The sequence below is a fragment of the Pelobates fuscus genome, chromosome 5, assembly GCF_036172605.1.
Source record: "Pelobates fuscus isolate aPelFus1 chromosome 5, aPelFus1.pri, whole genome shotgun sequence".
Taxonomy (NCBI): domain Eukaryota; kingdom Metazoa; phylum Chordata; class Amphibia; order Anura; family Pelobatidae; genus Pelobates; species Pelobates fuscus.
The window spans coordinates 181,909,245-181,920,784 of NC_086321.1; the positions used below are offsets into that span (position 1 = coordinate 181,909,245).

Genomic DNA, 11,540 nt, shown 5'->3' on the forward strand with positions numbered 1-11,540 from the left:
AGGTAGTTAGTAACTTTGATAAGGGCAGTCTCTGTAGAGTGGAGAGGGCGGAAGCCAGATTGAAGGGGGTCAAGGAGAGAGTTGGAATTGAGGAAATGAGACACACGGGTAAAGACAAGTCTTTCCAGAAGCTTTGAGGAATAAGGGAGCAGGGATATGGGACGGTAGTTAGAGGGGGTGGATGGGTCGAGGGATGGTTTTTTTAGTATAGGTACTACAGTGGCATGTTTAAGGTCAGCAGGGACGATGCCAGAAGAGAGCGAGCAGTTGAATATGTGTGTTAGAGAAGGCACAAGACAAGTGGAGAGAGATCTAATAAAGTGAGATGGGACAGGATCGAGCGGGCAAGTGGTGGGGCGAGAGGAGCAAAGAAGAGCAGCCACCTCTTGGTCAGTAGCTGGGGAGAATGTTTGAAGGGTAGGAAAGGCATGATCTATGTGTGATTGAGAAACAGAAAGGCAAGGAGGGGAGAATTCTTTCCTTAGCTGTTCAATCTTGTCAGTGAAGTAAAATGCAAAGTTATCAGCAGTAAGGTTAGTTTTGGGGGTGGCCACAGCAGGGCGAAGAAGAGAATTAAAGGTGTGAAAGAGACGCCTGGGGTTGCGGGAACATGAACTAATGAGAGTGGAAAAATAGGACTGTTTGGCAAGGGCAAGGGCTGCACTGTATGAACACAATATGAATCTATAATGGAGAAAGTCTGATTGTGTACGAGACTTCCTCCAGGAGCGTTCAGCACAACGGGAGCATCTTTGCAGGTAGCGCGTTGATTTAGTATGCCATGGTTGGGGGCGGGTCCTCCTCGAGGTGCTTGTTTGGAGTGGCGCTGCAGTGTTCAAGGCAGATGTAAGAGTAGAGTTATATATGGAGATGGCCTGTGAAGGACAGGAGAGGGAAGGGATGGACGGACAGCAGTTGTGAATCAATGTCAGCTGACAACTGTTGGAGATCAAGAGAATTAAGGTCCCTCCTGAGTTGAGGGGGGTTAGGCTGAGGTTTTTGGGTGAGGGGGTATGTGAGAGCAAATGATAAGAGGTGGTGATCAGAGAGTGGATATGGAGTGTTGCAGATATTAGATACTGTACATGCATAAGTGAAGATTAGGTCAAGGGTATTGCCAGCTACATGGGTGGGAGAATTTGCCCACTGCGATAGCCCGAGGGAGGAAGTCATTGAAAGTAGTTTAGTGGCTGCAGAGGTCAAAGGTGGGTTTATAGGAATATTGAAGTCCCCGAGAATTAGGGATGGAATGTTAGAAGAGAGGAAATAGGGTAGCCAGGCAGCAAAGTGGTCAAGGAAGAGAAGAGGGGAACCAGGGGGACGGTAAATAACAGCAATGTTAGCAGAGAAGGGTTTGAAAAGGCGAATTGAGTGTATTTCAAATGATGGGAAAGAGAGAGAAGGGGGGGTGGGAAGAGGTTTAAAAGAGCAGTGAGGGGAGAGGAGAAACCCAACACCACCACCTTTACATTCAGAGTTTCTTGGGTTGTGGGTAAGTTGGAGACCACCGAAGGACAAAGATGCAGGGGTGGCAGTGTCAGAGGGGGAGAGCCAGGTTTCTGTTATGGCTAGTAAATCTATAAGTTAAGGGTCACTGCCAAAGAACACCCCAATATGTGTTCAGCAACATCTCCTGAGCACAGCGATACCACCCATGTATAGGTGTGTCGGCTTCTCTGGGGGCTAAAAGACCTTATTTTAGCAAAATTGGTGAAAGCCAGTGGTGGTAATTGCTCAATTTTAATTTTTACACACACATTGCTTTTTGACTGTGATTTAGGAGAGCCTGTTGTTGGTTATTGCAAGAAAACACTCCAGGTTGTTTCCTGCAAGGCCTCCTTAGTAATCCCATGCCCCCCATGCATAGGTTTGCCAGGATTTTGGGAAGGTCCAGTTACAATTGTATGCCTTGTAATTTGAGTTGAAATTGAGAGTATTTCTTCTGATAGGCTTATCTTTAGCTTGGGGCGTATCATGTACCCCAGTTTTATTTATTGTCATGAAAGTGTATATATTTGAAACGTAGGTAACCCCAGGATATTGTATATGGAGTGCTTTGATGCAACTGTTTTAGCCAAAAAAAAAATTGGAGAAAGTGCGTGGTGGTAATTGTTCAATTTTCATTTTTACACGCACATTGCATTTTGGCTGTGATTAAGGAGAGCCTGTTGTTGGTTATTGCAAGAAAACACTCCAGGTTGTTTTCTGCAAGGCCTCCTTAGTACACCCATGCCCCCCATGCACAAAAAACACAAAAAGAACTGAACGGCAAATGTTAAAAAAATAAAAAATGGACCAGTGTGTGGTATCGTTTGAAGCAGTCCCCAATGCAGAGTCAAAGCTGTCCAGGGTAATCAGGACAGTGATACACAGTATATTTTCTCTGCCCCCTCTTAAAACAGACTCTGCATCTTTTTTAGGGATTCTGCTTTGCCGCAGTAGGGGGAATTTGATAAATTCTTTATTTTATTTGTGCACATTGTGAACAACCCTGTTCAAACTGCCACGACAGCTGGCAAAAACAGACATGTATGCATACATTAACATTAGTGTGGTTTAAGAAACATTGCACTTTTGTTTTTTGAGAAATCATGATTGGTAACATATGAAGGGTTCAACAAGTGTAGATGATTCAGGTAACTGGTGACCTAGAGTGTTAATTGGTCGCCTGTGTAGGCATAGTAAGGCATTATTACAGCACAACGTAGCTCCGGTCCCCTGGGCACATGAGTAATACTGTTGTTTGGTAAATATTCCTAACTCTCAGGTGCTGAAGTGCTCCAGGTTTGGGATGGGTCCCCCTCCAAGGGTACTTGGCTGTGGATCATACTGATTGCTAGGCTGTGTTGTACATGGAGGGGGGTGGTGGGTAGTCAGGGCCAGTGCCCAGATGGGATTCAATTTTCGGTAGCCACATAATAGGTGGGGATGAGTATCTAAAACTTTTAACGGGCTTGGGTGTCCAAGGTAAAAGGTCTTGGTCTCTTTTGCTGTATTCTAGCATGGTGTAGGCAGAAGCATTTTACACTAGTATAGTACAAACAGGAAACAATTTACGCTAGTGTGGTGTAAGCAGAGAGCATTTCTCACTACTATGGCGTGAGCGGAGATCAATTTACCCTGGCATGGTGTAAGCAATGAACCGTTTACACTAGTATGGTGTGAGCAGAGAATAATTTACGCTAGTATGGTGTAAGCAGAAAACAATTTACATTAGTATGGTGTAAGCAAGAAACAGTTTTTAGCTATATTAAGAACAATTTTAACTAGATGAGTATAGTCACTGATTTTAGGAGTCTGGTGCTTCCCAGTGGAAGGAGGGGTGCGCTCGCCTTGAGGCCTGTGCAGGTGATGTTGCTTGCTGGTTTGGCACGCTGGGATGACCTGGGTATGAATTCCCTTGCGGTGGTAGGGTCCAGCCTGGACGGTGAGGTCGTGGGTTTCTTGGTGCGGTGCTGTCATGCCCAGTTGGCCCAGGTGAGTGGCAAGTTCTTGTGGGCTCCTAGCACGGTACAGAGTTCCTTGGGAGGTAAAGGTTATGAGGCGTGGTGTACCCCAGTGGTACTGGATGTTGTTGGACCACAGGAGTAGTAAACTGGGTTGGAGTGATTTCCGCCAGTTTAGAGTTCCTCTCGTTATATCGGAGAATAATAGTAGTTGAGATTCTTCAAATGATATAGGGGTTTTCCCTCGGGCTGCTGCCATGACTGCAGATTTGTCCTGTTGGGTTTGGAATTTTACTATAATGTCTGCCGTTTGGTTTGGGCAAGCGGAACAGTGCATCAATCTTCACGAGTTTGGCCTGCTTGGGTTGCAGTAGTGTTGCTATTAGGTGCCTCACATAGTGTGGGAAGTCGGCTAGCCCTATATTGTCAGGTACCCCTCTGACCTTTAAGTTGGTCCTCCGTCTTTGGTCTTCTAAGGCCTCCACCTTCTCCGCCGTGCCCACTTGTTGTGTGTAGAGGGCCGACATTTTTTGTTCCAGATTGTGTAGTCCTGTGTCATGATTGTCTGCTTTTGTCTCCAAATGAGTAACCTTGTGGTGGCCCCTTCCAAGGCCTCCTTGAGGTGTGTGAGGTCGGTAGCTAGATCCTTTCTGAGCTCCGTGAACATTTTAGTTAGCAGGGTTTCTGTAATCGGTTCCTCTGCTGGTGGTGTTTTGGGCTTGAGCCCTGCGGGCTGGTTTGCCAGAGCGCCTTCTCCCAGGTCCGGGTAGAAGTCTCCTGAGGAGTATTCTTCCTCCCCCAGCGCCATTTTTTCACTTGCAGCCTTTTGCGAGTTCCGCAGGAGTTCTCTGATGTCGTGGCTAAGGGGGGGTTCTGTCCGCTCTTGGCTTCTTATTTTTTTTACCCATTATCCTCTCCTCAGTCTGTTGGTAAGGTTCAGGGAAGCAATGTGCCCAATTTCCACCATTTAATCGGGTTTTTGCTTTATTTTGATACGGAGCTTTTCACCATGCGTCTTTGCTGGTCTGCAGCTAGCTCCACCCCCAGTAGGGGGAATTTTTAAAATAAAATGCATAGCCCCAACTCTGCTCTCTCCCATCACCGCCCTGGGAGCAGGTGCATCACAGTACAAAATCCCCGAAATTATCTGGAGCTGAAACTGTAAAAAAGTCAGTTGAACAACAAAAAAGTGTTGTGGGTTGCAATCTGCATTAGGTAGATTGCAACCTTTTTGTACCAGGTCCTTGTCTTGTGTATAATTAGGTAGGGCTGCAGCAGCTGATCTGCAGATCAACCTCACCCATATGCCGGTTATAGGCCTTGCTGCACACTGGCTTCCTTGTGCTCTCAGCTCTGCCACATACAGAGACCTCCACAGTCCTCACAATGTGGATGGTGGTAAGAAGGTACACATCCTTCTTGTCTCTGTACTTAACTGCCAACAGCTCCTCTTGGCGCAGAGCTGAGGTCTCTCCCCTTCGTAGCCAAGTGCGTGCAAGTTGTCCTGGGAAACCTGTGTAGCACCCTCTCACCCACACAGCACACTAACAGCACACTCACACACACAGCACCTTCACACACACAGCACCCTCACACACACAGCACACTAACAGCACCCTCTCACACAAACGCACACAGCACCCTCACACACACAGCACCCTCACACACACACACCACACTAACTGCACCCTCACACACACAGCACACTAACAGCACCCTAACAGACACAGCACCCTCACACACACACACACACACAGCACCCTCTCACACACACACATACACACACACACACAGCACACTACCAGCACCCTCAAACACAAACACAGTACTCCTGAGACACACAGCACCCTTGCACAAACACAGCACCCTCATACACACTATCAGCATTATCACACACAGCACCCTCACAGCACACTACCAGCACTCGCTCACACATACACACACACACAGAACACAGCATCCTCAAACACACAACACACACACACACAGCAGTGTATGTTTGTATATGTGTGTGTGTGTATATAAATATATATATATATATATATATATATATATATATATATATATATATATACACACACACGCACACATACACACATACATATATATACACACACACATACATATACACCCGGCATGTGTGTTTGTGCTTTAGGGTGCACACCCTTATGCAAAAGGCTGCGCATGCCTATGAATATGAGTATTTCATAAAAAGTCTATCTTTATGGAATACTCATTTTGGATAGAGGCGGGGATAGGAGGGTGGGGGGAGGGTGACAGAGATGTTTTTTTAATGATGGACATGGTGGAAAGGCAATCTCTTCCATAAGAAGGCATGAGTGTTGATTGTTGTAGTTCACCTACATTTATACAACTACAGATGCATCTTCATTTCTTAATATAAGAATATACCTGTTGGGGTTGATGAGCTTCTTGTTTAGATCACTAATTGTGTCATCTGGGTTTCTTCTCCAAGTGGTCAATCATCATGACAAACACTTCAATAATGATAGGACACATTCCATCACAAACACCCATGACATAAGCTGCCAATAACGCTATTGTATGCTTCTACAAATGAAAGAAACATGTCAGCGAGCAATGGACCACACACTCACCCCTTCCACCGTGACAAAGCTTTCTCACACATCCAGTCTATAGTATCAGTGACTGACTTTCAGTGCGAAAAAAAAATAGTTCTCTATCAGCTATTCCCAACTGCACCTTTAGAGGTAGCAGTCATAGCTACACTGCAGACATGCCTCTAAAAAACACTAGAATGGAAGGCACGTATAACCATTACAAAGTATACACCACTAGCACCACCTTTTAGAATACTTTTAGAAATTTAGAAAAAATATTTCAATTTAAAGACATTTTGCATCTGCAGAGGTATCAGGCAAAGCCACACAGCAAAAATCAACCAGGCAGGGCAAAACCATTACACAGATAATGGTATTTGGAAATAGTACAACCAGACATTTGAAAAAAGGGAGCGCAGCAGCAGCCACAGCAGCAGGGGTAATTTAATTTGTATTTTATTTTTAGGAGATTGGTGAACAAGGGGATGCTGTGTTCCACACTGGCATTACTGTGGCTCACATTTTCTCACATCTCTTAATGGTATAAGAATTGATACTAGCTGCCCTATTATTGTCCAGTCCTCACTTACCAGTGGAGGACTGATAGAGTGGTGAGAAGACAGACTATGACACACTTAGACCTCAAGGAATAGTTCAGAACAAATTTACAGGCTACAATTTCTGCCTGACATGTCATTTTATATAGTGATCATTGGTCTTGGTCAGTCAATTTTATTCAGTCATTGCAGCCACATGCAGTATAATACAGTAGTAAACATTTTTAAATTCCATTAACATTTTGGGAATCTGAATTCCCACAATGGCGACCTTTTCCTTACAAATACCTATAGAGAAGTGCCAGTACTTTGTTACAAATGTTGTGTTTTTCATTCTACTCTGTTACATGAACTTGCAGAAAGGCCATTTCATGTGTAATGTTTTATGCTCCCTCCAGCAATAATCACTAATTATTCAAGGGGTTAACATAAAAGTGAATACAAAAGAAGTGAGTGTTCTACCAGGTCAGATATTTGTAAAAAAAAATGGCACATGTATTTCAGTTCTCTACAATACCCAGTTTTAGTTTAGTGAATAGACCCTTTTGTATAAACCAAGGGCTCTAAACAAAACAATAGTACTTGGAGAGGTGGTTTTAAGAGGCAGTGCAAAGCCCATGACTAGTTTTGAGAAAGGTATTATAATCTGTGTGAGTTTGGGTTAATATAATCTCCCATTCAAATATATGTACTTCATTCATGACACAATCCTCCTCATTTTGTAACTCACCTACAGGTCATAGGAATGATGCATTGTGGTAAAACTCTTGTGGTAAACTCTTGTGGTAAACTCTTTTTTAATTTTACAAAATGTAGGCATAATAATTGCTTTTTTAGATGCATAAATTGGCCACCCCAGCAAAATAAATATTTCTCCTTGTAGGATAATAGAGTGATATACAAAATTATAAGAAAATAATAAGTATAAGGAAAGCAAAAAATAAAACATTTCAGATTGTTCTGAATAAAGAAAAAAATGGTTTCAGTCAAGACCAATTCCAAATGCAGTTATCAATGCAAGAGGTGAGGCCACCCAGATGTAGATGAAGAAAGATACATACAAAAAAAATATTAAAAAAAAAAAAAGGCGACCCTGCCAATCTGACTTAATAGCTGCTCATTAATTTAAAGGAATATCATTTGTTAAAATCAGGATCAGAATAATTGATTAGACAGAGAAACCAGGTTGTTTCATTACATTTTGTCGTTTTTAGCCTAATATTTGCAAATTCAATGTTCAACTCACCGCAATTTGTTTTAGTGAATCAACCTCACAGTTCATTCCTGGTAACCACCATGAAAAAGTAGATGTCTCAAACAATGTCTCAACATTTTAGTCATTAGTACATGATTTATGTGTGCTTAATACCTTGATCATTGTGAGATTATGAGAATCTGTTTTAGACTACCTAAATATGTGCATTATTTTGTAGTTTATCTGTTTCACTATAGCTTTTTGAATATCCTTATTCCTTAAGCTGTAAATAAGTGGGTTCAGTAGAGGTGTAATGCTGGTATAGAATATTGAGAGAATCCATTCCTTATCAGCCAGAATATTAGACTTTGGACGCATGTACATAAAGCTACCACTACCATAAAAGAGCAGGACAACAATGAGATGAGATATACAGGTGGAGAATGCTTTTCCTCTTCCCTCTCCTTTTGGGATCTTCAAGACTGATAAGAGGATATTCATGTAAGACCCACAGATTAGGAGAAAACATCCAAGCATAAGGAAGCCACCAACAGCAAAAATAGTCACCTCATTGGAGTATGTATTAATGCAAGAAAGCTTTAACAAGGGAGGAATGTCACAGAAGAAGTGGTTTAGTATTTTGGGCCCACAGAATGGTAATCTGAAAGTATTAATGGTGTGAATGGCTCCATAAATACATCCTATTAACCAAGTACCTGCTGTCATTTGGAGACATGCTTCTTTATTCATAATCGCTGCATATCGCAAAGGACTACAAATGGCCACATACCTGTCATAGGCCATCATAGCCAATAAAGATGACTCAGAAGCTGCCAAGGTAAGGAAGAAATATAGTTGACTTATGCATGCTCGTAAAGAAATCACTGGGGGGTTCAAAAAGAGGATAACCATAACTTGGGGAACAGTGATAGATGTGTAACATACATCCATGAAAGAAAGATTACTGAGAAGAAAATACATGGGCGTCCGAAGGTGGAAATCAATGCTGCTAACACAAATAATCAATATATTTCCAAACACTGTAATAAGGTAAATTAGTAGGAACAACAGAAAATACAATGTATTTGGCATCATTTTGTTTGAAAAGGCATTAAGGATGAACCCATCGACATTGGTGAGATTGCTCATTTTTATTTAAGACTCAAATATGGAAATATAGAAAAATATGGCTGCACTCAAATATCCATGCAAGCATTGATTTATGAATCAAGATTACAAGCACTATAGACATTGGATAGATGTGTATTAAAATAAAATTAAATAATTACATGATATTATTGTGATGTATATGTTTTTTGATAAATCTCGAGGTATGCAAAGGCACCCAGTAGAAATATAACATGAGATTGCATGCTTTTCAAATCTATGAAAAAAATCTGCTTATACCAAATAAAAAAGTTAAATAATTGTGTGTAAAGAAGAGTCTATTTTTAATATATGAAAAAGAGTAAATCTGTTAATACTTTCTAAAATATAACACTGTTTCCAAATTAAACAATGGTTAACCAAACACATGTTTCTTTCTTCAATTACAGATGTTAAAGGATCACTATAGGGTCAGGAACACAAACATGTATTCCTTACCCATTAGTGTTAACACCAGCATATAGCACCCCTGGGCCCCTCATGCCTCCATAAATATAGCAAAATCTTACTGTATTCAAGCCTGAGGCTGTAGATATGCATGCTCTTTGCCTCAGAATAGCAAGTTGTCTGCTGACATCAACAGAAGTGGTAGCCTGATCCAATCACAATGCTTCACCATAGGATTGGCTGAGACTGACAAAGAGGCAGATCAGGGGCAGAGCCAGCATGGTTCAAACACAGCCCTGGCCAATCAGCATCTCCGCAGAGATTAATTGAATCAATGAATCTCTATGAGGAAAGTTCAGTGTCTGCATGCAGAGGGTGGAGATACTGAATGTTTGGATGCCTTTTAGGCAGCCATGACCCAGGAAGGATCTCTAACAGCCATCTGATGAGTGGCCAGTGAAGTTTTCACTAGGCTGTAATGTAAACACTGCATTTTCTCTGAAAAGACAGTGTTTACAGCAAAAAGCCTGAAGGTAATGATTCTACTCACCAGAACAAATTCAATAAGCTGTAGTTGTTCTGGTGACTATAGTGTCCCTTTAAAGTGGGTTGTTTGTGAGAAGACTGTAAAGAATACATATTTTCCAACTTGTTTTGCCTCATTAATTTAGTACATCATAATTTAATAATGATATATATTATGCTAGTCCATCTAGTATTGTTTTAGCTCTCTGTGCGTGTTACATCAGTAATATGTTATTAGCATATCTCTAACCTCAGTACCAATTTAGTTTTAAATGTGCAGTGTTACGTGTTTAACATCTAGATGCCGATGCCTTTACCATCAGCATTCAGTGATTCTACAGAATCAAATCTTACCTCAGGGTAGATAATAGCTATTATTCATTTGCAGAACAAAATGCAATACGTTAGTCAAAGTACACTAAAAGCGTCCATTTAAAACTAATTATAAAAATTATAAAATGTAATTACATTCAGTGTCATTCACCATTGATACAAGATTAGTTTAAAAGAAGCTTATATATTCTATGCCCCTGTCTCTGTGGTTCATATGCTAAACCTCCTGAGATATTTCCTGTTATATTAATTAATTCCCAATACATATAGCACCTAACAGCATTTTATTTTAACACGTAGGAAAAATATGACCTGAAGTCAGGGAATAATTAGCACAACAAGTAGGATGATACATTTTTGCAAAACTGTGATACAATTTGTGAGAAGTTTACTTAGAAAATGTAAATTGAGATTGTGGCTGGACTGTAATATTGCACATAGTTTTGTAATCTATGAATGTGTATGTTTTGTGTGTGTGAATTGTAGATTATACTAGCTTTAGTGTAACTATAATCTTAATTTTCCACAGCAGCACATTAACATAGAGAGATAAACACCAAAGTCAAAAACATAAGGTAGCTATATAAGGCTCCTCCTAAGCCACCATTTCCTCTTTCATGCTGCGACAACGTAACGTACACAACAATGACAATAACTAAATAAAGGAAAAATATAACGTAACAATGAATGCCATCTGGAAAAACTTCGGATAACGGATGATCTTGATCTTCATCCTGCCAAACAGCCGATTCTATGAACTGAAGTCGAACCATTAAACTGAAATGAAATAAACAGAGTCGAAAAACACTGATTAGTGAACGAAAAGTACTGATAAAACATAAATCCCACAATCCAGTACTGATAGAATAAAAGACATGAAATCCATCACTAATTACCGTCAATACAATATAACAGACACTTCCCCCAACTTCCCCCAAACATCACCCCAGACTACCAGACATAGCCCAGGTAACCAGACAATTCAACAGAAATACAATCAATGCAATCCATCCAAACAAGGGGGGGGGGGGGGAAGAAACTAAACTGGGTGGGAAATATTCGCCTCCTGTCATTAATAAAATTAAGATTATAGTTACACTAAAGCTAGTATAATCTACAATTTTATAGCATGACAGGAGGATTCATATTTGCTGTTTTAACGCTCCGACAACAAAGCAAAAGAAGCATGGTCCGACGGTCTAAAGTAGAATTGGCAAAAAGTCTCTTCACGGGACCAGTTCGCCAAATGCAAAATGTCCTGAAGGGAAGCGCCCGCCATAAAGGCTCCGGAAGCTGCGGCGCCCCTAACCGAATGCGCTCTGAAGGTCGCATTCACGCCCGCCAGAGC

At 41.3% G+C, this 11,540-nt stretch overlaps 1 protein-coding gene across 1 annotated transcript; it reads right to left on the reverse strand.

Annotated features, from left to right (window-relative positions):
• Positions 1–7,990: 7,990 nt before the first annotated feature.
• Positions 7,991–8,929, reverse strand: LOC134612096 (olfactory receptor 2D3-like). Its single transcript, XM_063456473.1, has one exon. The coding sequence runs from the start codon at positions 8,927–8,929 to the stop codon at positions 7,991–7,993; it is 939 nt and encodes a 312-aa protein (XP_063312543.1).
• Positions 8,930–11,540: the final 2,611 nt, after the last annotated feature.